Source organism: Phytophthora ramorum (assembly GCF_020800215.1).
Source record: "Phytophthora ramorum isolate Pr-102 chromosome Unknown Phyram_PR-102_s0005, whole genome shotgun sequence".
In the NCBI taxonomy this organism is placed as follows: Eukaryota; Oomycota; class Peronosporomycetes; order Peronosporales; family Peronosporaceae; genus Phytophthora; species Phytophthora ramorum.
In genome coordinates this window covers 1,903,777-1,929,172 of record NW_027150651.1, presented here as the reverse complement: position 1 = coordinate 1,929,172, position 25,396 = coordinate 1,903,777, and the positions used below count along the sequence as shown (strand labels likewise).

General features: G+C 54.0%; 13 protein-coding genes across 13 annotated transcripts; 8 read left to right on the top strand and 5 right to left on the bottom strand.

Moving 5' to 3' along the window:
* Window positions 1-180: 180 nt before the first annotated feature.
* KRP23_6328 (Sulfite exporter TauE/SafE family protein 4) lies at window positions 181-1,861 on the top strand (the record flags this gene model as incomplete). The annotated part of the gene is made up of 7 exons (XM_067891508.1): window positions 181-477; window positions 558-597; window positions 677-778; window positions 846-1,207; window positions 1,265-1,330; window positions 1,399-1,573; window positions 1,641-1,861. 7 exons carry the CDS (start codon window positions 181-183, stop codon window positions 1,859-1,861), a joined length of 1,263 nt encoding a protein of 420 aa, XP_067745857.1.
* Window positions 1,862-1,995: 134 nt separating this feature from the next.
* On the top strand, window positions 1,996-3,731 carry KRP23_6327 (Sulfite exporter TauE/SafE family protein 1; the record flags this gene model as incomplete). The annotated part of the gene is made up of 7 exons (XM_067891507.1): window positions 1,996-2,295; window positions 2,367-2,406; window positions 2,464-2,565; window positions 2,632-2,828; window positions 2,914-3,195; window positions 3,257-3,431; window positions 3,508-3,731. 7 exons carry the CDS (start codon window positions 1,996-1,998, stop codon window positions 3,729-3,731), a joined length of 1,320 nt encoding a protein of 439 aa, XP_067745856.1.
* Window positions 3,732-3,868: 137 nt separating this feature from the next.
* On the top strand, window positions 3,869-6,931 carry KRP23_6326 (E3 ubiquitin-protein ligase BRE1-like 2; the record flags this gene model as incomplete). The annotated part of the gene is made up of 8 exons (XM_067891506.1): window positions 3,869-4,615; window positions 4,686-5,063; window positions 5,157-5,270; window positions 5,358-5,510; window positions 5,585-5,725; window positions 5,790-5,857; window positions 5,927-6,338; window positions 6,431-6,931. The coding sequence occupies 8 exons, from the start codon at window positions 3,869-3,871 to the stop codon at window positions 6,929-6,931; spliced, it is 2,514 nt and encodes an 837-aa protein (XP_067745855.1).
* A 132-nt stretch (window positions 6,932-7,063) lies between these two features.
* On the top strand, window positions 7,064-8,147 carry KRP23_6325 (25S rRNA (uridine-N(3))-methyltransferase; the record flags this gene model as incomplete). The annotated part of the gene is made up of 2 exons (XM_067891505.1): window positions 7,064-7,765; window positions 7,836-8,147. The coding sequence occupies 2 exons, from the start codon at window positions 7,064-7,066 to the stop codon at window positions 8,145-8,147; spliced, it is 1,014 nt and encodes a 337-aa protein (XP_067745854.1).
* A 515-nt stretch (window positions 8,148-8,662) lies between these two features.
* KRP23_6324 (uncharacterized protein) lies at window positions 8,663-9,256 on the top strand (the record flags this gene model as incomplete). Its single annotated transcript, XM_067891504.1, has 1 exon — window positions 8,663-9,256. The coding sequence occupies one exon, from the start codon at window positions 8,663-8,665 to the stop codon at window positions 9,254-9,256; it is 594 nt and encodes a 197-aa protein (XP_067745853.1).
* A 177-nt stretch (window positions 9,257-9,433) lies between these two features.
* KRP23_6323 (26S proteasome non-ATPase regulatory subunit 10) lies at window positions 9,434-10,400 on the bottom strand (the record flags this gene model as incomplete). The annotated part of the gene is made up of 5 exons (XM_067891503.1): window positions 9,434-9,678; window positions 9,748-9,802; window positions 9,880-9,935; window positions 10,012-10,070; window positions 10,132-10,400. The coding sequence occupies 5 exons, from the start codon at window positions 10,398-10,400 to the stop codon at window positions 9,434-9,436; spliced, it is 684 nt and encodes a 227-aa protein (XP_067745852.1).
* Window positions 10,401-11,707: 1,307 nt separating this feature from the next.
* KRP23_6322 (Transducin beta-like protein 3) lies at window positions 11,708-14,470 on the top strand (the record flags this gene model as incomplete). The annotated part of the gene is made up of 1 exon (XM_067891502.1): window positions 11,708-14,470. The coding sequence occupies one exon, from the start codon at window positions 11,708-11,710 to the stop codon at window positions 14,468-14,470; it is 2,763 nt and encodes a 920-aa protein (XP_067745851.1).
* A 38-nt stretch (window positions 14,471-14,508) lies between these two features.
* Window positions 14,509-15,559, bottom strand: KRP23_6321 (RWD domain-containing protein 2B; the record flags this gene model as incomplete). The annotated part of the gene is made up of 2 exons (XM_067891501.1): window positions 14,509-15,282; window positions 15,356-15,559. 2 exons carry the CDS (start codon window positions 15,557-15,559, stop codon window positions 14,509-14,511), a joined length of 978 nt encoding a protein of 325 aa, XP_067745850.1.
* A 136-nt stretch (window positions 15,560-15,695) lies between these two features.
* On the bottom strand, window positions 15,696-17,737 carry KRP23_6320 (putative metabolite transport protein YwtG; the record flags this gene model as incomplete). The annotated part of the gene is made up of 9 exons (XM_067891499.1): window positions 15,696-15,788; window positions 15,858-16,425; window positions 16,494-16,555; window positions 16,629-16,724; window positions 16,790-16,834; window positions 16,903-17,019; window positions 17,104-17,311; window positions 17,393-17,490; window positions 17,549-17,737. The coding sequence occupies 9 exons, from the start codon at window positions 17,735-17,737 to the stop codon at window positions 15,696-15,698; spliced, it is 1,476 nt and encodes a 491-aa protein (XP_067745849.1).
* Window positions 17,738-17,876: 139 nt separating this feature from the next.
* On the top strand, window positions 17,877-19,115 carry KRP23_6319 (uncharacterized protein; the record flags this gene model as incomplete). Its single annotated transcript, XM_067891498.1, has 1 exon — window positions 17,877-19,115. The coding sequence occupies one exon, from the start codon at window positions 17,877-17,879 to the stop codon at window positions 19,113-19,115; it is 1,239 nt and encodes a 412-aa protein (XP_067745848.1).
* Window positions 19,116-19,171: 56 nt separating this feature from the next.
* KRP23_6318 (FAD-dependent oxidoreductase domain-containing protein 1) lies at window positions 19,172-20,711 on the bottom strand (the record flags this gene model as incomplete). The annotated part of the gene is made up of 3 exons (XM_067891497.1): window positions 19,172-20,299; window positions 20,367-20,559; window positions 20,632-20,711. 3 exons carry the CDS (start codon window positions 20,709-20,711, stop codon window positions 19,172-19,174), a joined length of 1,401 nt encoding a protein of 466 aa, XP_067745847.1.
* A 403-nt stretch (window positions 20,712-21,114) lies between these two features.
* On the bottom strand, window positions 21,115-22,490 carry KRP23_6317 (Bifunctional D-cysteine desulfhydrase/1-aminocyclopropane-1-carboxylate deaminase, mitochondrial; the record flags this gene model as incomplete). The annotated part of the gene is made up of 5 exons (XM_067891496.1): window positions 21,115-21,237; window positions 21,312-21,716; window positions 21,785-21,907; window positions 21,972-22,044; window positions 22,102-22,490. The coding sequence occupies 5 exons, from the start codon at window positions 22,488-22,490 to the stop codon at window positions 21,115-21,117; spliced, it is 1,113 nt and encodes a 370-aa protein (XP_067745846.1).
* Window positions 22,491-23,188: 698 nt separating this feature from the next.
* On the top strand, window positions 23,189-25,383 carry KRP23_6316 (Tripeptidyl-peptidase 1; the record flags this gene model as incomplete). The annotated part of the gene is made up of 3 exons (XM_067891495.1): window positions 23,189-23,415; window positions 23,504-25,145; window positions 25,228-25,383. 3 exons carry the CDS (start codon window positions 23,189-23,191, stop codon window positions 25,381-25,383), a joined length of 2,025 nt encoding a protein of 674 aa, XP_067745845.1.
* Between the last annotated feature and the right edge of the window lie 13 nt (window positions 25,384-25,396).

Genomic DNA, 25,396 nt, shown 5'->3' with positions numbered 1-25,396 from the left:
CATGGTACCCCCAAGCGACACATCGCTGCAGCACCAGCTTGTTGCCAGCACTCGTCGCTTTGGCGCCGTGATTGGCCGTACACGGGCCCATGAGAAGATTCGCCTGCAACGACTGCGATCGTACTGCTGCTGGTGTCGCCGTGGCCGACACTTCTGATTTTGCGTTGCACAACCTAGAGCATGGCACAGCAGCGATTCTGGATGCCGACGCGCACAGGAACCGTCCTGCTCGTTAGCCTGGCGGCGCTAACTCTTGCACACGCGAAGTCGCTGCGCGCTGAACCGGTAGTGGCAGCGCCGTCGCCCGCGGACGAGGCCGTCATCCCAGAAGTGGACACGTCCGTCGCGTTGGCGCAGCGCGAGATGTTCGGCATGGCGTTGGCGGCGCTCGTCATCTTCGTAGCCGCTGGAGGCGGCACGGGCGGCGGAGGCGTGCTGGACCCCATTTACATCCTCGTCATGGGTCTTAGTGCCAAGGTGCGTTATCACGTAGTGTCTTGTCTGTTAACTGGCGCTGATGGACGTGGCCTCTTTGTGTGGTGTTCGAACTTGACCAGATCGCTATCCCCCTCTCCAGCATTACGATTCTTGGAGGAGGTAAGCTTACGCTCGTAGCTAGCCTTCGACCGACACCGATCTCATTAATTAACATGTGCTCACGTGCTGTTCTGTCCAGCAATCGGTAACTTGTTCCTGAACCTGCGCCGCACCCGAGACAACTCGACCCAACCGCTCATCGACTGGGACGTTATCCTCGTCATGCAACCGCTTCTCTTGTGTACGTTGCCGTCTCAGGACCATGAAGTGGATATCTAGTCCTGATAACGATCTTGTGTCCGGTACAGTGGGTGCGACCTGCGGCACCTTCCTCAACACGATCATGCCCACGTGGCTCCTGTGTATCCTGTTGGTGCTGGTACTCAGCGTCACCGGCACGCGGACCCTGCACAAGGCCATCAGTGCTCGCCAAAAGGAGCGATGGCAATGTGGCGTCTCACCCGAGACGACTTCTCTTCTTGCCATCGACGATCCCATGAAGGCTCACAATACGGCTGAGCAGAAGGTGGAGCCTCGAGCTGATGTGCCGTGGCAGAAGCTTGCAGCGCTCCTCGGTCTGTTCGTGGCCATCGCTGGGATGCGAGTCCTTCGAGGAGGAAAGAACTTCGACAGTCCTCTAGGCATTGAATCCTCGTCGGCACTGTACCCGGTGCTTGTGGCGCTACCCTATGCTTTTCTCGTTGGCACCTGCTACTAATCCTTGAAGAATTTGGGGGTCACCTACAAAAAGCAGCAAACTCCTGGATACGAGCTCGAAGAACACGAAATCAAGGTAACTCACAGGAACGGAGTCCGAATCCTCCCTACACAAAAGTCTCACCTTGTTATGGATGTCTGTAGTGGACGCCATCGTCGGTCCGGTTCTTCCCCATGTTCTCGCTCGCGGCTGGAGCGGTCTCTGGCATGTTCGGAATCGGCGGAGGCATCATCAATGGGCCGCTGCTGCTAGAAGTGGGCATCGACCCCTCGGCCGCGTCAGCCATGACTGCTGCGACCGTGCTCTTTTCCAGCGGGAGTAAGTCCGACTTGCTTTTGCTCAGTTGCATTGCCGTTTGCTGACATTACGTGTGGCTTGTCAATAGTGTCGTCGTTCAACTACTTGGCGATGGGAAAGATGGATCTGCACCTCGCGCAGCTCATGCTCCCCATGGGTTTGCTCATGACTTACATTGGCCATGTGTGCCTGCTAAAGGTTGTGCGTCGCTTTAATTGCCCGTCGCTCATCATTTTCTCCATGGCCACTATCGTCCTCATCAGTGCCGCCGCCATGAGCATCGAAAGTGTTCGTGCCCTGCTCGGCTAGAAAGTGCGGCAGAATTACTACGATATTTACATTTTAATGAAAACATGTCAACCAATCACATCAAATCGTGGGAGTACTCAACCAATCGCTTTCCACCTGATATGGCGAGATTCATTTTCGCTTCAAGTAACGCGATGAGCCTCGGAGGAGATCTCACGCGCGGCCTGGCCGCGTTAGCGTTCGCTACAGCAATAGTAGCGGCACTGCCACCACAAGAGGAGGAAGGCCCCGTGAAGTTTGGCCCCGTCCCGACGTTCCCGCCGCAGGAGGAGCCCTACGAACCGCGCGAAGTGTTGCGGTCCGTAGAGATTCCTCATCAGCTGTTCGGGATTCTGCTGGCTGCACTGGTGGTGCTCATCGCATCGGGGGCTAAGACTGGCGGGGGCGCTGTATTGGATGCTGTTTACATTTTGGTGCTGAAGCTGGGGCCGGATGTACGTGGGAAGAGGAAGGCATTTAAGAGGGTATACTGCTCACTCCTTGCGTTGCTGTGTGTACTGCTTAGGAGGCCATCCCACTCGCCAGCATTACGATTTTTGGAGGAGGTGAGCTGGATATTGGAGCTGACTATTAGTGCAACGTTCTCATGCTTGTCGTTGTAGCTGTTTTCGACCTGCTGCTGAATGTCTGGAAGAAGGCGTTTAACTCAAACTACTCGCTTATCAACTGGGATTTTATTATAATGATGCAACCCATGCTACTGAGTACGTCGCGCGCTGCGTGATAGTAAGTGTTATTAGTGTCACTGACAAGTGTGTTCGTTGGTGTAGTGGGGGCTGGCTTTGGAGCGTCGATGATCTCGTGGTTCTCTTCCTGGCTACTTATCATTGCGCTGATCGTGTACCTGGCATACATTGGCAAGAAGGCATTCAAGAAGACTCGTGATGTTGGCCACGAGGAGGGCTGGCGATGGTGCAGCAGCAGCGAAACAGTTTCGCTCCTTGGTGCACCGTCCACAAGCTTTCAGGTGTGCCTTATCAGACTGATTGCATTGCATTTTATTCGCTATGCTGACATCATTTTTCCTTCTACTGTTCCTGATGAAACGCTAGGATGATGACGGCGGGTTCCAGTACAAGGCTAGTCTCCCATGGCGCAAGTTGGGGATGAGCTTTGGTCTCTTTATTGCAACGGTGCTGCTCACAGCGCTTCAAGGAGGGAAGTATTTCCCCAGCCCGCTCGGAATTCCCCCTACGTCCTTCTTCTTCTTGATCATCTCGATGCTGCCGTTCATCTTCCTCTCGGTCGTCTCGCACTATCAGATGAAAGATGTCGTGGCCACGTACCAGAGACAGCAGAACCCTCGGTTCATCCTCGCGCCGAACGAGGTCCAGGTAAATAGGCAACACAATATTGCCACCCCCATCGTAGCACATCTTAACCTTAAATGTGCAGTGGTCACCGGAATCGATCAGGAAATTGCCTCTTCATCTGCTGGGCATCGGAGCGGTTGCGGGGGCATTCGGCGTCGGTGGAGAAGGTGCCACCTCACGCCTGCTGCGTGGAGTCAACTTCACCCCAGCAGCGGTGTCGGCCATGTCTGCCACGGCCGTTTTCTTCGTCAGTGGGAGTAAGTTTGTATAGTCATTCAGCACCAACGTGAGCAATGGATCTCTAACATGTCCACCGTCGTTTGCACCTTGCAGTGGCGTCCTTCGACTTCTTCCTGTGGGGCAAGCTGGACCTGAACCTGGCCAAATTGCTCATGCCTCTAGGATTCGTCATGACACTGCTCGGCCGTCTGTGTCTGATCAATATCGTCCGCAAGGCCAAGTCGCGCACTTTGCTGCTCTTCGCCATTGCTGCTGCCATGTTCATCAGTATTTTGCCTCTGACGTTCATGGAGCTGCGCGCGTTGCTCGGCTTTTAGGCCAGGAATTAAACGGCTCAAAATTGAACACCTCGATTTTAGGCTCCGTTTTACTGTTGTTCCCAAAAAGGGAGGGTTTCGATACCAAGCAGGTACTGGAGGGGGGCAGCACAGGAAGATCCGCGCGGACGAGAGGCATGGCAGACCACGCGCGCGAGAACGGCGTGGGCCACAGGAAGCGGCGCGAGGCGCTGACTGGCGGCGAGTCTGCAGCCAAGAAGATCAAGCTGGAGGACGACACGCCGCCCGAGGCCAACCCCAACACGATGGAGGCCGTGCAGGAGAAGAATAAGGCGCTGGAGATCGACATGAAGGAGAAGAACCGACGCATCACCTACCTGACCCATAAATGTGAGGGACTGTACCGCTCCCAAGGCCTCGCGGGCGCGTCCTTCCGCTGTCTGCGGCGGCAGTGGTTCCAGCTGCAGGACGAGCTGCTCGCGGCCGTCAGGACGGTGGACCCCTCTGCTGTATCAGACGAGGCCTGCAAAGAGGCCTGGCAGGCGGCTCTAGAGGCGGTGGATGGTTTTGGACAGTGCCGTGTACGCGCGGAGGAGCTCACGCTAAACCTGCCCGAGTGGTTTATGACCGTGGCAAAAGACGCAGACGAGGAGGAGCCGGATGCGGACGTGTCGCTACCGTCCGATGAGGACGCAGACGACACGGCATTTATTAAGGCGGATGAGTTATCAAAGATGGAGCGGGACGTACAGGAACAGCTCAGACACAAGAGCGAGAGCATGAAGACGCTGCTGCAGAAATTGCTCGCTGCGGTTGGAAGCTCGTCTGCTGACAAAACGAAACCTATTGAATACGCTCATATTCTGCACGAGAAGAGAACAGCAGTCGCGGAAACGCTGAGCCTGAAGAACCAGCTTCAGGCGGTACGTTCGCAGTGGCCAGAATTTCGGGTTGAGGTCGATGGATTGGTGAGACTAACGCGTTGTGATACAGTGCAAAACTCGGATAGCGGACCTCGAGCGCGACGTAGAGTACAAAGAGACAGAGCGCCATCGCGCTTGTCGAGATTATGACCGACTAAGTGCATATGTGAAGCAGCGCGGTGGTGTAAATACGGATGGTGCCGATGAGGCAGATGTGAAAAGCGAGCTGGTAGCAGACGGCGAAAAAACTCGCCAGAAGGATACCGAGTCTTCTAGCTCCGAAATGGTGAAGCAGGAAGAACTTATCAAGAAGGAGAAAGAGCACGCCGAGGCCGTTGCGACTTTGAGGGAGAACATGGGGGTCTTAAGTAGCAAACTGTACCAAGAACGCCAGAAGGTTGAGTCCATGCGGCGTGAGGTGGAGAAATTCAAGGCATTGGAAGTGGCGGTAAGTGCTCCTACTGATTTGAGGATTCAGTCCTATGGAATTGGAGCTGTGTGGCTTACTATTGGTGGGTGTGGATGTGTTTCTTTTGAGTAGTGGAAAAACGATGAAGCTGCGCTGATTCAAGACCACGAAGAAAAGTTTAAAAAACTTCAGGATGAGAAGGTGCACGGTGATGAAGAGTATAAAAAACTTATTCACAAGGCAAAGGTAGCGAGCGGGCTGTAACTACTGTGGCAGAGTTTCTGCTTTTGTCGTCTGAAGCTCACGCGTGCATCTGCTTGGTTGTATAATCAGGATCTTGAGCACCACATGACTGAGAAGTGGGAGAAGAAGATCACGAAGATCCAGACGGAAGTGAGCAAAACGAAGTCGCATATGGACGAGTTGAACCTGAAGAATGTGTCGCTACGAGAAAAGATCTCCAACGCATCGACCTACAGAGATCAGGTGGGAATCTTTTTAAACCTCTAGGTAGATACTATTTACTGACATATCTCCTTTGGCTGCGGACTTAATTAAAGTTTGCGGAAGCAAAATCAGAATGGGAGTCGGCAACGCGAGAGAACAAACATTTGAAGGCGCAAATTGAGCGTGAACGAAGCCGAGCAGATCGGGCACAGACCTCGGCAGACTATCACGAAACTCAGGCATTGACGAAGAAGGTGAGATGATATCTTTGGCGTGTAAATAGGCTGTTTCTCTGACTGTGATGCGGGCGTCACTTAGGTGGCTTTGTTGGAAAAAGAAAAGCTGGAGCTGCAGGAGACGTACGACATGCTGAAGCAAGCAGAAATGTACGTGATGGGTAGCATTGTGACTTCCATTGTTTTTAAAATCTGATGAATATTGCTGGCGGCTTCTAGGAAAAATTCGGGTGAAAAGGTGTCAGAGGCCCTAAAGCGATTATCGGAAGTGGAGACAAAATACGAACAAGAAAGACAAAAACACCACGAATGCAGTACTGACCGAGAGAAGTTACGCACTCAGATCGAGGATATGAAGGCTTCCAGTGAAGCTTCACAAGAAGAAAATGATGCCTTGCTGCTAGAGATCGAGACCATGACAAAAGAGGTGGAGTCAATGCGGCACGGTCGGAAGAAGTTTATTCAACAGATTGAGGAGAAGCGCAATGCCAACAAGAAACTGCATACGCTGCTTGCAAGAGAGGAGCAATCAAAGTCGCACTGCTTTGAAGAATTGGCGGCTGTCCGACTGCAAGTGTCGTCTTTGAGTACGGTGCACAAGCACCAGAAAACATATATCGAGTCATCTAAGGTACACTGGCAGAGCTTGCTTACTGAAGTTGTAACACTGATGGGCCCATGCTAACGACTCTGTGCATCGTTGCTGCATTATTATTGCTATAGGAATCTCTACAAGCGAAGGAGATCGAGCTAGAGAAGATGAAGGATTACGTCAAAACGGTGGAGGCAGAGCGCGAGGCTTCCGATGCGGAAAAGCGCAAGCTGCTTCGCGATGCGGAGGTTCAAAAGAAGATTTGTGCGACTGAAGCTGCCGAGAATACCCAGCGCGAGAAGCAATTGCAGCAGGAGAAGCAGAGACCCTGTGAGAAGTGTGAGACATACCGCAAGAAGATCGACGACTACGAGCACCAGCTGCAACACGCCAAGTCGGCGTCCTCCACAGGCGAGCTCACGGATCTCGAGCGTTTCGAGCTGCGCGACCTGCAGAAGCTCGTGAACTGCTCGGTCTGCCAAGATCGACGCAAGGACGTGCTCATCTCCAAGTGCTTCCACATGTTCTGCAAGGAGTGCATCGAGAACAACCTCAAGTCGCGCAACCGCAAGTGTCCTACGTGCAAAAAGATGTTCGGCCAGGACGACGTCAAGACCGTGTGGTTCACGTAGCCAGCGAGAGATGCGTTGCGCAAGTTAAGTGTCGAAGACAATGAACACGTTGGTCTACCTTGTACCTGGACGTTGAAGCAACTTTACATTCCCTGACGCAACTTATCCGTTAGCACTTTTTGACTGGCAAGGATGGGCCGCAAGCGGGACGCCAAGCGCCGGCTCCCGGAGCCCCGCAGCTCGGCCGGCAGCACGAAGCGTCAGCGCCACGATCCTCAGGATACACCCACGCAGCTGTACGCGCCGGAAGACGATGTCCTGGTGCTCGGAGACGGCGATTTCTCCTTCTCACGCGGCCTTGTCAAGCACCGCGGCACCGGACACGGCGTGCTCGCGACGTCCTTCGACTCGGAGAGCAGCGTGCACAACAAGTACCCGAACGCCCACGAGTGCATCGCAGCTGTGCGGTCAGCGCACGGCCTCGTGCTGCATGACGTGGACGCCACGAAGCTGCTGGAGCTGCCGCAGCAAATCAAGACAGGCGCCGGCGTCAAGGAAGTCCCGCACATGTTCCAGTACATCGTCTTCAACTTCCCGCACAGCGGACAGCAACGCGTGCACGTGAACCGAGCGCTGCTGCTGGATTTCTTCGAGAGTGCGAGAGATCGACTCACGGCGCGCGGAGAGGCGCACGTGTCACTGAAAACGAGGCCACCCTACTCGAACTGGTTCATTGAGGACCAGGCCAAGGCGGCGGGCTTTGTGCTCAAGGAACGGCGCAAGTTTAACATTCGGCTGTTCCCTGGGTACTGCCATCGCACGACAGACCCGCAGGCGAAGAAGTTTGAGGCAGAGCTCTGCGTCACGTACGTGTTCGTGGTGAACCGATCGAAGGTACGCATTTGTTGCACAGTTCGGTGTGGTGAATTTCTATTGCTTACTGCTTGCTTGCTTGCTATGGTAGCACCCTGTCCAAGCGAGTCGAGCTGCATTAAATGCTGCTAGTGCCAGGATTGCGGCCACCCAAGCGAGCGAGCAACACGACCTGGCTGCTGCCATTGTCAATATCGCCAAGGCCAACGCTGCTGCTAGTAACAAAGAGAAAGTGGAAGGCCATAAGAGTGTTCAGCTGATTGCAAAGCCAACCAAAGCACGACGCAAGAAACTAGCCACCATTGTGGTCCACCACAAAACGGAAAAACAGGCTCGGCCTACTGTCCTGATGACAGCTAGTGGTAGTCACGGAAACCTTTGGAAGCCGCTGCATCGGCGATGAGTTACTGATTTTATCTAGACCATAGCGTTGATATTCTTCGGACGAGATAATGTCTTCAATGATTCAATTGCATAATATGCGGCTAAAGCTAAATCATTTGCCTGGCCCGATCGCGCTAGACCAGGTTGCGTCAGCAACTTGCAGGTGCCAAGGTACACCTACCAACTGAAGCAGTGTCTTCGTTTAAATAACCAAACGTCCTCGAATACATTTACTGTACTTCAAAATCGGATGACTCAGCAACTTCAAGGACGAGTCTTGTCAGCAGCCGGTACTGTTCGCTACCCCGTTGGGATTTATTTTTGCCGGCACACTCAGCGACAAACTTTTGATTGCCGTTGAACCTGAGTCATATCCTCGATTTCTTATCTTTCACGTATACCTTCATCATCGGCGAAAAGTGGGCAGATGTGGAGGAGTTGTTGGAGTCTTCAAACCATTCTTGAAACGAACTCGTGGGATATCATTTGCTACTGCACCCGTATTGCAAAAGAAAACGCGAAGAGTAAGTGAGAATGGGCGTTGGCGCTAGTTTTGGAGGCCATCACGGCACACCAAGCCGTCCCAAGTTCTCCAAACAATACTGCCGCATCATCAAGCGCTACATGCCGCACTTTCCGATCACAGATCCGTCCGACAATGATGATCGACTTGTAGCATTCGAGCACTGGGAGCGAGTCTTCAAGGAAAATATTCACACAGACGCACACCATGCTGTCGGCTCCGGCACCAAAATCGGGCTCCTGTATGAAAACTTCTACAAGTACCTTTTCGAGCACTACCCGCACATGAAGCCCCTGTTCCAAGCATCCGTTCAGATTCAAAGTCGCGTGATCGTACACATCAGCAGCGGTATGAAGTCACTGTTATCGTCAGAAGATCTGGTGCAGAAGGTGATGAACCTCGCACTAGTACATCTTAAGATCGGCGTGAAACCAGAAGACTTTGACCCGCTTGGCGATTCACTTATCCAAGGTATGCGGCTCACCTGTGGAGAAGACTGGAATGAGACCATCGAGAGCGCATGGAAAAGAATCTACTGCCACGCCTCCATCCTCATCTTAGTCAACATTCCAGATCTCGACCTTAGCGGATCAGATGACGACTAGTGCGCTAAGCAGCATGGGCAGAGCTCATTCAACAACAGAACAAGTCAGCAATAAAAATCGTCGGCAGCGTAGAGATGAAGTGTAACAACAACAGAGATACCCCATTTGTTTTTTTCTCGCGGCCTTGAATCGCATTGAAATCGACTATATCTTCTACATGTACGTGCCAAATCTCAATCACGGGTGCCCGCCTTCCTTCTTCTTTGCCACCAGCATTTGGATCTCTGCACGGAATGCAGACTTCGCCAAATCCACACATCGCTGTTCGTCCTTATTCTTCGCGTTCGGGTTGGCTCCATTCTCCACCAAGAAACGCGCGATATCCTCATAGCCCTCGCTGATAGCCAAGTGCAACGGGGTGTTTCCACCAACGTCACGAGTATTGACCTTAGCACCGTGATCAAGAAGGAGAGCGATAATAACTAAAACACGCACAGCGATATCAGCAAAGCTGGACGTAGCGACAATGTACATCAGAACATCACACGAACCCGGACTGGGCTTGCCGCCCATAGCCCGCATGAGCGGAGTACTTCCGATATTATCCTGCAACGTATCACCCCGCATAGAACCATTTAGCCCATATATAAACGTTAAAACCACGGAACGTATACAGTTCTCACCGCTTGGTTGACATCCCGCGTGTAGTCCAACAGTAACTCGGCGATCTCTTGCCGCCCTGTACACCAACAACAACTCAATGAGACTTGATCTATTGCTCTCAGTATACTCTACCACCCTTCTACCCGTTCTACCTCTGTGGTAGTGCAACGGGATCTGCCCATTCTCATTAGGAACGTTCGCATCGGCACCTCTGCAAAAGGAGGAAAAAGCCATTAGCTCAATGAATTGTGTGCATCCAAACATCTACTCACTTGCTTAGCAGCAGACCGACGATGTTTCCGTGGCCCGCAGAGGCGGCGCTCATGAGTGGGGTCCACCCAGCGTCGTCCTGCACGTTGACAGCGGCCTGCGTGTGCTCCAGGAGGAACTCAGCGACGTCCAGGCGACCCGTGGCGCAGGCCCAATGCAGCGGCGTCCGATCATCCTCGTCCTTGGTGTCCAGATTGACGCCGCTCTCCAAGAGCTTCTGCAGCTTGGCCACGTCGCCAGCCTTCACGGCAGTCTGCGTCTCTGTCTCCATGTTTGCCTAACAAATTGTGCGATGAAAGCTCGAAACCCCTCCAAACAGATCAATTCTAATGAAGATTTAGCCAAGGCCTCAGACTGTACGAGTCATACATATTATTGTTTCTTTGGCTACCAGTCTATGCTGATTCATTCATACGGACACTGTTACCTGATGTTGTGCTGGCTGGAGCGATTGAGTTCTCTTTGATCGATTGCGGGCATAAATTGGACTGGAGGTCGTTGATGTTGGGGCTACCTCCCCCCTTGGATATCTCGCCAGTCTTGGTCGCGTGCTGGCGGCCATCGTACGCCGGTGAGCGTAGGATGACGCAGCAGCGAGCGTACAGTCGGCGCCAGGCCTCTTCTACTTGAGGAGTCCACAACGCACCGGAGCACTCCTTCATGGCAAATAAGAGAGTGACACCCAGCGGGTCGTAGTGGTCCATCTTGATGCCAAAAACACAGATGTATGCGTCAGATTCTCCACGCACTCCACCATATTGTCTCTAACGAGAATAGTCCGCAAGCCAGCGCTAATATAATCCAGCACGTTGTTGCGCACAGCCATTGAAGGCCGGAAGATTGGCTTGAGAGCTGATGAGTTGTGATCCAGGAACGCGTAGAATGTGTCGTAGAGCTGAGTGATGCGCGTGCTGCTCTGCGAGTTATTGGTGCTTCTTTTACTGTTGGTTGACGGCGGAAGGCGGCTGCAGTCATTCTGTGACTTGTGGTGAAGGTTGTGTAGTACGGGAAACTCGGTAAGTGCTTGTTCACGACCAATATTTGCCCGCGCGTGAGCTTGCGTGGCCTTCGGTCATTCGGCGTCGCAAAGACGGAATTGTACGCGCAGCTCAAGTAGAGCCCCATAGCCCTACCGATTCGTTTCACTTGCCAGCAAACTCGCAAGCAGCTTGTTCGGTTCTGCCGATAACCCAACGAACCAGGCAAAATTGGAGTTGTTCAGCGCAACGAACAACAGCTGAGCGCTTCTGAGTAGACGGGTAATCGTCAGAAGCGGGCAGGTTGTCGTCCTCCACCAAAAATAGGCCCGAGAATCAGAACACGAAGGCAGGCAACTGCTTAGCTGGGCCAGAACTTCACCTTCGAGTTAGCAATACGCGAAACGGGCTCCGTCATCGCTGGACACGCTGAGGTCAAGATCAGCTTTTCAATATCATGTAGCCATGTGTCGAACACCGAGACAAACAAAATTTCATGTGTGCCACGTAACAACTATTATTTCAGTACCCTCTGTCCAAAGCTGCACTCCAGTCAAATTCCACTGGAAGTGCCGCACACAGTAACCCTCCGCCCGACATCATGACGGACGCTGCGCAGGCTGCTTCCGGTGCTTCCGGCAGCTACTCGAGCCACTCAGGGCTCTCCAAGAACTGGCGCACTGTCAAGACGCACGCGGGCGTGTACACAGGCGGAAAAGTGGAGCTGTTCCATGGCCGCGCCGGCCCCGACTCGGAGCCCAAGGCGCTCATTGCCTGCATGCTGCACGACGACGTGGCCATCGTGGACGCCGAGACCGGAGAGCTGAAACGCACTCTGCAGCAGGATGTGGAGGACGAGGAGGCCAAGGAATCCTTCGTGGTGTTCGCCGTGCGTCCAGGCAATAAGAACCAACTCGTGACGGCCGGCCGCAACCTGCTGCTGCGTGTGTGGGACCTGGACACCTTCAAGTGTGTCCGCACGATCAAGGCACACGAGACGCCCGTGCTGGCAATGGGTTTCGACCCGTCGGGTACCCTGCTGGCCACCGGAGGCAGCGACCGCACGGTCAAGGTGTTCGACGTGGACAAAGGCTTCTGCACGCACAACTTCCGCGGACACTCCGGTATCGTGACTCTCGTGCAGTTCCACCCGGACGCTGCGCGACTGTCGCTCGTGTCAGCCAGTGACGATGCCACGGTGCGCGTCTGGGACTTGTACACACAAAAGCAGGTGGCATGCATCCAGGACCACATGAGTCTCGTCACCAGTGTGGCGTTCTCAGAAGATGGATACACCATGCTGTCTGCTGGCCGTGATAAGGTGGTGAACTTCTGGAACTTGAGGGACAACAAGCTTAGCAAGACGGTGCTGGTGCACGAAGCTATTGAAGGACTCATAGTGGTGCCATCCGTGTTCAAGTGCGTCACGAACGCGGCTGGAAAGTCGCAGGATAACAAGGCCATCTACTTCCTGACTGCTGGAGAGATGGGTACGCTTAGGATGTGGCGCAGCAGCGGTAGCGCTTGCGAAACAGTGTTCACACAGAAGTCGGATGCCTCGGCGGCTCTTACGTACACGGATCTGCTGCTGAGTGCTGCTCGCAGCGAGGTTGTCGTTGTGTCTTCGGAGCAGAACTTCCTGGTGTTTGATGAAAAATTGTCCCGACGCACGCAGATTATCGGCTACAACGACGACATCCTCAACCTCAAGTACATTCCAGCAGCTGATGCTAGTGGAGCGCCTTCGGATTTGCTTGCGGTGGCCACAAACAGCGAACAAATCCGTCTTTTGAACCGCAACACGCTGTCTTGCGACCTCCTCTCGGGACACACGGATATTGTGATGGCACTTTCGGTTTCTCCAGATGGACGATGGCTTGTGAGTGCTTCAAAGGACAGAACCGCTCGGCTTTGGGATCTGCGGCCTACTGGTGGGAAGAAAACAAGCAAGACTCAACCGCGTTGTGTGGCTACTTGCGCGGGCCACACTGAGGCTCTTGGTGCTGTTGCTATGTCGCAGCGCGCTTCCAGCTTTGCTACAGGTGCTGCCTTCTTTGTGACTGGTAGCTCGGACAAAACTCTCAAGATGTGGAGCCTTCAGCCGCTCGCTGGCTCCTACGCTACACCTGCAAAGCTTGCACCCACGGAGCTGTCGATTTCCACCCTAGGCGCTGTTAAGGCCCACGACAAGGATGTGAACGCCCTTGCGGTCTCGCCAAATGACCGCTTTATTGCTAGCGCGTCACAGGATAAGCTTATTAAAGTGTGGCACTCGCAGCAGGGAGGTGCCGGTCGCCTTTTGACGTTGGCTGGTGTTTGCCGGGGCCACAAGCGTGGTGTGTGGGCTGTGGAGTTTTCCCCGGTTGACCAGTGTCTTGCGTCTGCCAGTGGCGACAAGACTGTCAAGGTGTGGTCAGCCAAGGACTTCTCGTGCTTGAAGACGTTTGAGGGCCACACGGCTTCTGTGCTGAATGTGCAGTTCGCTTGCGCTGGTATGCAGTTGCTGTCGGCGGGTGCGGACGGACTCGTGAAGCTCTGGACCATTAAGAGCAACGAGTGCGAGGCTACGCTGGACAATCACGAGGATAAGATTTGGGCTCTCGCTGTGTCGAAGGACAGCTCCGAGATGGTCAGTGGTGGTGCCGATTCTACCATCAATCTTTGGCGTGACTTCACGGAAGAGGAGGAGCGCGCTCAGCAGGATGACCGCGACTCCAAGCTGTTGAAGGAGCAGGAACTCTTCAATTGCCTGCGCACCAACAAGTTGCTGGATGCCGTGCAGCTCGCATTTGAGCTGAACCACCCAAACCGCATGCTGCAGATCCTGCGCGATCTGCTTGAAGGCCCGCGGCACAAGGACCAACCCATGCTCCCAGGCGGCAAGCCTATTGACCCGGACAACTTTTCGCCTGAGGACATCTATGCGCCAGTTGTACTCAGCCTGGAGGACGAGCAGCTCACGACGTTGATGGAGTGGCTGCGTGACTGGAACACCAACGCCCGCAACACGAGTGTGTGCCAGGTTCTGGTAAGCTCGATTCTTCGCGAGCTGCCTCCTAGCCGCTTGAAATCGCTGGATGGAGCTTCCAAGACTGTGGAGGCCCTAATTGCTTACAGCGAACGTCACTTCCAGCGCATTGACCGCATGCTTCAGATGTCTTACCTCGTGGACTTCAGTATTGTGACTATGAAGAGCTTGCTGCCGGTTGCCGAAAGCGAGTCGGCCGTGGAGAAGACGGACAGTGATAGCGAAGCAGAAGAGGAGGCGGGAGAAGACGTACAGACCAAGGTGGAGACCAAGAAGCAGCCGCGGAAGCGTGGCAAGGCTGCTGCCAGTGGAAAGACCAAGAAGCAACGAGTGTAAATAGTCCCCTCTCATAGAGCCCTTGCCGTGGGCGCTTTTCATGTTTCAGACTTTTGTTTATTGCGTTTACCTTTCTTCGTACTCGAGCCCTCCTTTGTAGTAGACTCTAGCCCCTCAGCTACATCCTTATCCTCCGATCGCCCGTATATTTTCATGGTGGTGAGAAATAAGTCCTCCAGGCCAGCAGAACGACACGCAGCAGCCAAGTCAGACATGCCATTCTCCGGGAACTCCTGAAACCCTCGAGGTAGACGCCTAAGCGACTCGAGGCCTCCCGAGCAAACTTCTCCTAATTCTTCCGTCTGCTCACCTCGCACTGTGATCTGCTTCCAGCGAAGATGTTGCAGTCGACGCACATACTCCTGCACATTATCTTCAGCACCCTCGACAATCACGACGCCAGGCCAGCCAATCTTGCTAAACCCACCAAGCTGCAGCTCCAACGCCCACTCCTTCACCACACGCCGTTTGTTAGATGCAATGATGTGGTGGAAGTAAATAGCTCGGCGACCCAGCACCACCGGCGATACTACATCAGTAGCAGCACTGACTAGAACTTCTTGGTCGTTGACGTTTGTATTGGAGAGCACTTGTGATAGAAAATCTTGCATGTGCAGGTACAGCTGCAGGCCCGCCACTTCTTGGCCCGCACAAGCAGCAGAAATTAACTCGACCAGCTCGGCGTGCAGTCTCTCCATGTTGACGCGTGAAAGTTGAGGACAGTGCACTTCGAACGCCATAGGCTCAACTTCAGGGTATCCTGGTGGACACGTGAGTGTCAATGACGGCACCTCACGGCCGAATGCTAGATCCTGTCCACATAGCAACACATAATGGTTATGAACAGCAAACATCAGTCTCCGATTGCAAAATTCATGGTATCACCTGGTAGTAAAGTGTGTACTGAATCCGGCATTTTGGTCGTGATACTTGGGTGTCTCCATAGCTCTCAGCGACGTATTCCTCGAGCGCAGCCTTGGCCTGCATGCCAACCTGTAGCTCCTGGTCACCAGGAAACATGCTGAGCATGCACTCGAACTCCTCGAGCTGCTGCTCAGCCGCCGAAAGTCCGCCGTCCGACAGCTTCATCGAAATGGTGATAGCTTACAATCAAAGGTGAATAATGACATTTTGCGAGTATTTGTGTATTTTGTGTCATCTGCAGTATGAGCGCTGGGTAATGTATTGGCGTTGATAAACAACAGTATCAAATCAATCATCACTGCTAAGCTGCGTGGTGATCTAACGGAACGTGTGCCACCTGCTCGTTAAAAAGCATAGCTATCTGCTCGAATGACAGCCCGGCTGTCTCTGGAACCTGCACAACAACGAAGCAAGTTAGTCATGCATCTACCGGCATTGACGATGGCATGCTCTACGCACGCACCTTGAAGAAGACGAAGCAAAGCGATCCAGCAGTGAGTGTTGTGTAGAGCAGGAAAGCGTTTCCAGTCCCGAAAGCGTGAAAGACTGAAAGCAATGTCTGGTTCACCAGTGCACTGCCAAGCCAGAACATGCCGAACGTCACACCCATTCCGATGGAGCGAAATTCGTCGGGGAGTATCTCCGAGCACACCACCCACATCAGCGGTGCCCAGCTCAGATTCCACGCGAAGATAAACGTGTACAGATTCCATTCACCGATCGTCTGCACAACATCGGAGGGCGTCGTACTGAGTGTCCAGAAGCATACCGCGAAAATGAAATGGCTAATTAGCATGAGGCTTGTCCCGATGAGTAGCAGTGGGCGACGACCGATGCGGTCCACAACCGCAACAGCGGAGCAGACACCCGCAAGTTTGGCAATACCCACCCAGATCTCTTTGCTGAGGCCAGAGACTGGGTGACTATTTCCTGCTTGCAGCTCTTCCAGAATGTAGCTCGAGTAGTACAGCATTGCATTCGCTGCAGTTAAAATGTGGCAGAATGCAATTGTCACGCAAAAGATGACACGCCTGCAAACACGAACAGCTCATCGATAAGTGTGGTCATAGCAGCCGCCTCAGCCACTGCAAAAACGTACTTGCGAGTGAGCTCGTCGGTAACGAGCTCGCTCATTGCGTGTAAAAAGCTTTGATGAAATGTCTGCACATACACCGTTGAGGCGATTAGCCCTTGCAATCAATGAACAAGCCGATTCAATAGGGGGCAAACGTACTCCGACATTAAGGTGAGCTTGGATAATCTGCTGCGATGCATCGTCGCTGTATAGCAACCTCTTCAAGACGGCACTTGCTTCCTTGGTCCGATATTTCTATGACCAACAAGAATTATTAGATCGCAAGCCAGAGCCACAATACAGAAAGGCATAAAACTTACCGATATCAACCAGCGAGGAGATTCTGGCAGGAGAGGCATCCCAAGCTACAACCAGCACCACACATCAGACATCGATGGGAACGAATACGAATTTGTCGTCGCGAGGTGGATACCAATTGTATGATCGGGGGAAACAGCGTCATGCCAAGCATCTTACGCCAGCCATTTTCTTTGCCTTGCAGTGATGAGCTCACAACAACTGACACGAGACAACCAAAGCAGACCATGACCTGCATCAAAATTTCGTGCGCACAAACAAACTCGTTAGTCAATTTGAAATTACAATAGCAGCACCGCATTAAAATGAGGCACACCTCACTGATTGTCACCAGTGCACCACGAGTCTTTGGCTGTGCAATTTCAGCCACATACGTCGAGACACAAGGCCCACTGCTGCCAACAGCCAGACCAGCGACGAATCGACCGACTAGCATCGTGTGAATTGACCCTGCAAAAGTCATGAACAGCGAACCAGCTAAGAAGAGCGCGGCCGTGATCAAGTTTGCCGGTTTCCGGCCAATCCTGCCCCAATTCGCGACCAGCACAGCCATTAACTTAGAACCCAGATAATTCTTTCAAACACGACATCACTAGCGTCCATACCAGTCGGCGAAGACTCCGCCGACTAATGACCCAATTACGGCACCGATCATAAGCGTGCTCACGACACTCTGTGCTGAGGTTGTTGAGAGGTCAAAGTCCTGTATTCAACTAGCATTAGAATCAGCCACAATTTGCAGCCACAACAAACCCCGTCACCTGCTGGATAAGCGGCAGTGCGACCACCATGACACACAGGTCGTAGCCGAACAGAAAGCCCGAGAGCGCACTCAGTCCGCAGATCCACGTCTGCACGCCACACCAAGGTCTCGGATGTTCTCTCTCCGTCGTGGATATCGCATTGCTGCCAACAACAGTGTAGCCCACGTTGACACGGTGCTGCGCCATTGTCAAAATGCGTGTTGCGCGTAACGGTTTTAGATAGAAATCATCCCACACCCTCTCAAACTTAGCCAGATGTATCCATATCGACTCCAACTCAAAACCGTCAATTCAAATTCAAAAAGTTGGCGCTGAGTGTATCGTAATGGATACGTCGGTCGGATCGACGCCGCCGTCGCCCCCCCCACCGTCCGGGAGCTTGCCGGAGCTCACGCGAAGGCTGCAAGACGAACGCGATGCGCTGCGCGTGGAAGTGGAGGAGCTCACGCGTCGCTTGGCGCAGGAACGCGCGGCCAGAGCCACGCTGGAGAACGAGGCACAGCTGCGGGAACTGGAGCTGCGCCACGTGCAGCAGCGCAGTGCCCAGGCGGTCCAACAGGCCCGCGACAAGCACATGACTCTGGAGAAGGAGCTGGAGGACGAGGTGGCTATGCACAAGATGGCGGTGCTGGGCAGGAACGCGGCGACACAGAAGAACACGACGCTGGCGGCGGAACTTAAGGCGGTCGAAACTAAGTGGAAGAAGGAACTAGAGAAGAAGGAGCTGGCGCTGGCTGAGGCCGAACTGGCAGCTGAAGAGACACAAAAGCTCAAGGCGGACAGGGACCAGCTCGTGCAACGCACGGAAAATGACGCAAAACGAGTGCGTGAGTTGTGGCAGCAGATCGCGCGAGAACATCAAGTGAAGGTAGAGGCGCTCAAGCAGGAGCTGTTGAATGCTCGGCAATCGTCGACGGGTGTAGAGCAAGCTGTGGCAGATTATCAGCAACACATCGACAAGCTGGAGGCGACCCTGCAGAAGAGGACGGAAGAGAAGGCGCAGTTGCAAGAACAACTTGCATCTGCGACGAGTGAGAGATCTCATTCGTTGGAGAAGCAAGAGATGGACAGATTGAAGGAGAAAAGCTGGGACAATGAGCAACACCGCACTGCGCTGGAGTTACACGAAGCCAAGAGTGAGTGGAAGTTGCATGCACAGCGAGAAGAGGCGGCCGTTAAAGAGCGAGACGCGGCGGTGTTAGAAGCTCGCAAAGCTCAGGGGGCGTTGGACGAACGAACGGAGGAGTTATTGGCTCTGAAAACGGAGTTTGCCGAGCTGCTCGACAAGCATGAGACGCTGGCAGTGCAGTACAAGCAATCGGCACGTGAACGAGAGGCTCAGCTTATTTTGCGTACCCAGAAGTTTCGTGATGGAAAGCGTTGCGCCGAGGAATTGGTGCGGCTACGGCAGGAACAGATTTCCGGGTACAAACAGGTAATTTATTCGGTTAACGCTCGTCTTACAGAAGTACAAGAGCTCACCGAAGCTTCTCAAATCAACGCGTGGTCGCTACCACAAGATGATACCAACGCAAAGACATCGCTGTGCATTTATCGACATTAACGCATCGATAGATTTTATTGTGAATTGGACGCCATGGTTGTTGCAACTGAGATCATCTAGACGATTCCCTGCTCTAGGAACGGCTCGTTGGCACGCACGCGGTCAAAGCTGAAGCGCGAGCAGTCGATGGTATTGAATGCGCCGCCCACGATCAGCTCCGAAATCGCGCGGCCGGCGGCAGGGGACTGCTGCAGGCCGTGACCGCTGAATCCGTTGACAAGGTACATGTTCGGAACGTCCGGGTGCAGTCCGATGATAGCGTTCTGGTCGAGGGTGTTGTAGTCGTAGTACCCAGCCCAAGCGCTCAAAACCTTAATCGCTTCAAAGTCCTTAACGCGGTGTGCGATGGTGGGCCAGATCTGCTCTTCAAAGTGGTTGTGGTCGGGGAAGTCCAACTCGTCCGTGGACTGTCCATCGTAGTCATCTTCAGGCTCAGGCGACCAACCGCACACGAATCGACCACCAGAACCTTCACGTCGGAAGTAAACTCCGTTCGGGTCTACCACCAGCGGTGTGGCTGCATCGCCGTTCCAGATCTCCTCTGCAGCGCAGTGGAAGGCGAACATGGAGCGCTTGCGAGGCTTTACCGGGTAGTCGAAGCTGCCGCATGCTTCCAGTAACTTGCTCGACCAGCACCCCGCTGCGTTCACCACAACTCCGGCACCAACCGAGTCAAAACGCTTATCTCCGCACTCTGGCGAGTTCTGCACCTCGATGTGCACCTTCTCGATCTGGTTCTGGCCGCCCAGGTCGAAGTGCTTCACCTCGCCTTCCAACACATCCACACCAAGAGCCACGCTCTTGCGCTTCAAGGCGTTGAGGAAGGCCCACGGGTCAAACCACCCCTGGTCCTTCATTCCCAAGATAGCTTGTTCGACGCCGTCCGTGTTGATCCACGGGAAGCGCTTCTTGAGCGCCACCGGGTCCAGCAGCTGCACGTCGGCGCCCGAGGCCTTCTGCGTGGCGTAGTTCTGGTTGAGGACGTCCATGCCTCGTTCGCTGGCTAGGAACATGTAGCCACCCTCGACGAACTGCACGTCCGGGGCGTCATGGCCATCCACCTTCATGTTGGTGCCGATATTGCTCAGGAACTCCGTGCCGTACAGACTCATCTCGATGTTTTCCTTCTCCGAGAACTGGTGGCGGATGCCGCCGGCCGAAAGAATGGCCGACGCATATTTGTACTGCATGGACGTCACAATAGCGTCAGTATCTGCACACCTGCATGGCAGCATCATGGAGAAGACGTACACACGGGTCCTTCTCCACCACGGCGATCTTCAACTTGGGGGAGGCAATAGCGAGATGGTAGGCCGTCGAGAAGCCCATGACGCCTCCGCCCGCGACTACCACATCGTAGTAGGGCGTCTCATTGGTCGTAACGGAGCTCGCGAAGCGGACGCTTCGACTAGCGATGGCACGCGTGAGTCCGGCAGTCTGCAGTCTGTAGAGCACGGAAGCAGAGCGTCAGTGGGCAGCAACGATGAAGAAGGCAGCGGCGAAGGTCGAGACGCACGTCTTGGTTGCCAGCATCGTGGAGAATTGGAAAGTGAGCTCCTGGGAGCGGCGAGTGGAGCCAAGCAGGCTCGTTGCCATTGCCGCCGTGGGGATGCGACCGCTCAAGGTGCGTCACTCGGCAGTTCAGGAGGGCAGAAACAGAGCATTGGCGGCACTTCAACGCCAATGAATGACTTGGTTTTTGTATGACGCGCCGCCCATCCCCACCAAACCACAAAATCGTAATCGGTTGATAGGATGTTGAGCAGCATTTCGGAGCAATGTGCCGACCAGCGAGTCGCAGCCGATTGCGCGCAGCAGGTTAGGATGAGTGGATACATTGACGTTTAGAGGTGCTTGCCATCGATGGCAATGGCGTTATTGCTAACGGTGAAGGTCAAACACAAGGAAAGACAATTCATTTCAACTTTACTGCTGCTGCATCAAGGCGGTACGGAGGCATCGGCCTGAGCGGTGCCATCGCCACCACGGTCTTAATCGCCTACTCCATTACAAAACGTTCCACTTGGTCCTGGCGGATGACCTCCTGCAGCGCCTCCACCTTGTCGTACATTCCGAATTGACCGCCAGTATGAATGAACAATATACTCTTCCCCACAAATTTCTGTATGCACATGAAGCCACAACAGCTAAGACACCAAGACAATTGCCATGCGTTTGCAACTGATACAGCCCTACCTCTGGCGCCTCGTTCAGCTCCCGGATGAGGTGGAAAAGTGCCTTGCCAGAGTACACCGGGTCCATGAGCACACCCGTCTTGCGGCTCACGCTATATATGAACTCGAGCTCTTTCTTGGAGCTGCGAGCGTAGCCCGTCCCCTGCGCGTTGGTGATCTGCAGGAATTGCCGAGAGGAGATATCAGGCGCAGCTCCCATCGCTGGTAGAATTTGGCCGTCGATGTGGCCGTGGAAGTACTCGTCGTTATCGCATACAATGTACGCGTGCGCAGGGATTTTGGCATCAAAGCTCAGGGCTGCGTCCGGTTGGGCTTTCGCATACAGGTACGATCCAAGACCGATACCCGCGGCGGTTCCTCCGCTGCCGCATGCAAACGCAATGTCCGTGATCCGCAGATCGTGTTCCTGCGCAGCCAAAGTTCAATCTTTTGGAATCTCCCACGGCCACATGCATCTAACAGGCTAGCACAAACCTTCAATTGGTTGTTGATCTCGTCCATGGCTTGGATATACCCCCATGTGCCCACTCCATTGCTGCCACCGACCGGAATCGCGTACGGTCGGCGACCTTCCAGCCTCAGACGATCACACGTACGCTGCAAAACTCACCCTCTCATCAGAAACTCAATAGCTTAGCGTCAACTTTCAACCTCACCGCACCTTGATCATCGCCTCACTGCCGTATTTGCCGTACTCTTGACGTGACATCTGGATGAGGTTCGCGTCCAGCATCCTGCACCAGCAACAACTCAGAATATTGCTGCAATATTCGTGTTATTAAGCCCCGTACCGGTCGAACAGCACGTTCCCCACCAATCCCGGGTCCTCCTCAGGCTTGTTGGTACGGAGCAGCAGGTACGACTCGAGTCCAAGCATCCTGGCGACTGCAGCGGTGGCTCGGCAGTGGTTGCTCTGGATGCCGCCGCACGTGACGATGCAGTCCGCCTGCTGCTCCAGCGCCTCGGCCAGCAGGAACTCGAGCTTGCGGATCTTGTTGCCCGACGTCTCCATGCCGCTGAAGTCGTCGCGCTTGATGAACATGCGCACACCCTCTGGTAGACCGGGCGGCGAGAACGGAAAGATGGGGGTGGGGAAGTGCCCTAGGCGCAGCTTCTTCGCTGGTGGGTGGCGCAGCACCGACGCCCACACGGGCGGCACGAACGGGGCGGACTTGAGCATCGGGAGGAAGGTGACGAATGCCGATTGAGCCAATCACGGGTCGTCAAAAGCAGGGCAAGTGTCGGGCGACCCCAACGCATACAATTTGATTTGGCAACCTCTATCTCGGTGCAGGCTTCGGCTGGGCTTGGTAGTACATGTAAGCTTACACGCAGTTCCTATGTATAATAGTTCCGATATCTGCCTGACCCATTGCTTGCCAGCCTCCGGTGGTTCAGCTGTTTGACTCGTGATGACCAGGCTACAACTATAGTGCAGGCCTCTGACTGTTTACCTTTACGCTCAAGTGATGCATCGTAGACTGCTGAGAGCTCAATTGTCTACCACAGCGCTGAGGAATTGCAATACCCGTATCTGCTGCTGGCAGAGGCAAGTCGACCGCTTCAACATCATCCTGTACAGTGCAAAGTGACTGGTTCGATACACGGTCTCTTAGAGAGGGAACAAAGTATCCTAGGTCCAATTCCTATAAATAAGTTAAATAACCATTTCTAAATTGCAAACAGATATGGCAGGATATTCGATACACAGTGTCAATTGTATCGAAGTGGTAGCACTGTACACCAACTTAATTCACCCGTACCCTTTATCTTGAACAAAGTATGCCTCCTCTGCCAATAGAAAAGGGCCAGCACAACTGCACGTACGTCGTCGAGCGGCACGCGTCCAGCACTCCCGAGTGAGCTGCTGCACCCACAATGGCGGGCTCTTGGCTGCTCGCGCCGGCGCTAGCACTCTGCTCCCTGACAAGCGCATCGTTTGCCACCGTGCTGGAGCCGCCCGCGCGCTTCGGTGGTTTCTCCAGCGACAGCTACGTCCGTCAGAGTCGCGCCGACCCGGAGAAAGTCGTGCCGCTGGTCATCGGGCTGCTCCCGGTCGACTTCAACGCGATGGAAAGGGAGTTCTACAGTGTCTCTGATCCAACGTACGTGCTGCAATTGCTAGGGCTGATTATATACTCTGAAAGCAGACTGACCTTCCGATACCTGATCGTACTGGTTTATTGGGTCTAGACACGCGTCGTACGGCCAGTTCCTCGCCCAGCACCAAGCGGATCAACTTTCCCGACCAGCGGATGGTGCGCTAGATGCGGTTCGGAGTTGGGTCGGAGATTTTGCGCACGAAAACAGCGCGGGGACCTTTTCAGCCACGTCGAATTTGTTCAAAGTTCCAATGAAGGTGAAGCACATGGAGCGACTGTTAGGAGCAGAGATTCATCACTATGAGACAAATGAGGTGCGGGGTGTTCCGTCGACAAGGCGTCGGAGACTGGTGCGAGCGGCAACGGATGTATCGGTTCCGGAGCACTTGCAAAATATCGTGTCGTTTTTGAGTGTCAATGCCCATCCGTTGGGACTGCGGGCGCTTGGAGCCACTTCTGCGCAGACGCCGGAGATGAATGGACAAGGAGGTGGCACATTGGCAGCGATTCGACAGACGTATGGGATTCCGGATGACCTCGTGGTCACGAACGCCGGCAGCACACAATGCGTGCCTTCGTTCTACGACGAGGTGTGGAATCCAGACGACTTGAAAACTTTCTACGCGCAGTATTTGCCTGGAGAGAGTCCTCCCCAGATTATTGAAAAGGGTGGTCGAGCCAACCGTCCTGAAATGGCAAGCACGGAAGCATCGCTCGACGTGCAATATATCACGGGTGTGGGTCGCAATGCCTCAACATTCGTCTGGACCATGAACGGCAGCAATCCGTACTCATCAGAGGATGAACCGTTTGTGGAGTTCGCTGAGGATGTGCTTGCGCTGGAGAACCCACCACTTGTCATCTCCATTAGCTACTCAGATGACGAGGAACACATTTTCGACGTCTCAGCAGGTTACGCTCGTACCTTGGACACACTTCTGATCAAGATGGGCTTACGGGGGATCACAGTGCTTATCGCTGGTGGTGATGATGGTGTAACTGGACTGCGTACTGAGTTTGAGAAGGTGCCAGTCGAGAATATGTGCAAGCAGAGCGGACCCCAATGGCCATCTTCGAGCCCCTATATCACTACTGTCGGCGCTACGATGCTTCTGACGAAAGCTCAGCAAGCGGCTAAGCCTTTCTTCCGTACGAACGAGGAGGTGATCTGCAGCGTTGAGAACGGTGGAATCATCACGTCTGGTGGCGGGTTCTCTAACATTTATCCGATTCCAGAGTACCAGCGCAAAGCTGTGGAGAGATACTTGGCAACACGAAATATCCCGACCACTCCAGGTTTCTTCAACACTAGCGGTCGTGCCTATCCTGACGTCGCAGCACTTGGCGCAGGCTTTCTCGTTTACATGGGTGGCCGTCTTTCGTCGGTGTCAGGTACCTCGGCATCCACGCCTGTACTTGGCGCTATGGTAACGCTATGGAACGACGTTCGGTTAAATGCGGGGAAAAGTCCACTGGGATTTATTAATCCGCTTCTGTACTACCTTGCCGACAATAACATCGATGCATTCCATGATGTGGTTGTAGGTAACAATGGTGCCCCGCGTGGCGGCAACAATCCCTGCGAAGATTCGTTCAGCGCTGCTGCTGGTTGGGACGCGGTCTCTGGAGTAGGCACTCCCAATTTCCCGGTGATATCCGAGTTCATCGCGAACCTGGAGGATCACTTTAACATCTCCACGCTGGGAGGTGGAAGCAATTCTGCCACGTACAATGTGAGCGACAATGCGATTGTCTGGACGACAGAAAACGGAGGTGGAATGAGCACGCTGACCACTGTGTTGCTGATTGCGGCAGTTGCGGCCAACGTCGCCATTGGAATTGTTGTGGTCGTCGCGCTGGTCAAACGATGGAGAAACAAGTATACCCCACTCGATGATTTCGCTTGTGGTTCTACCACACCTTCTGCTCTCGTTTCAACAACAGCTTCAACGGCTCGTACCCAGCGATTAAACTCGGATTCTGA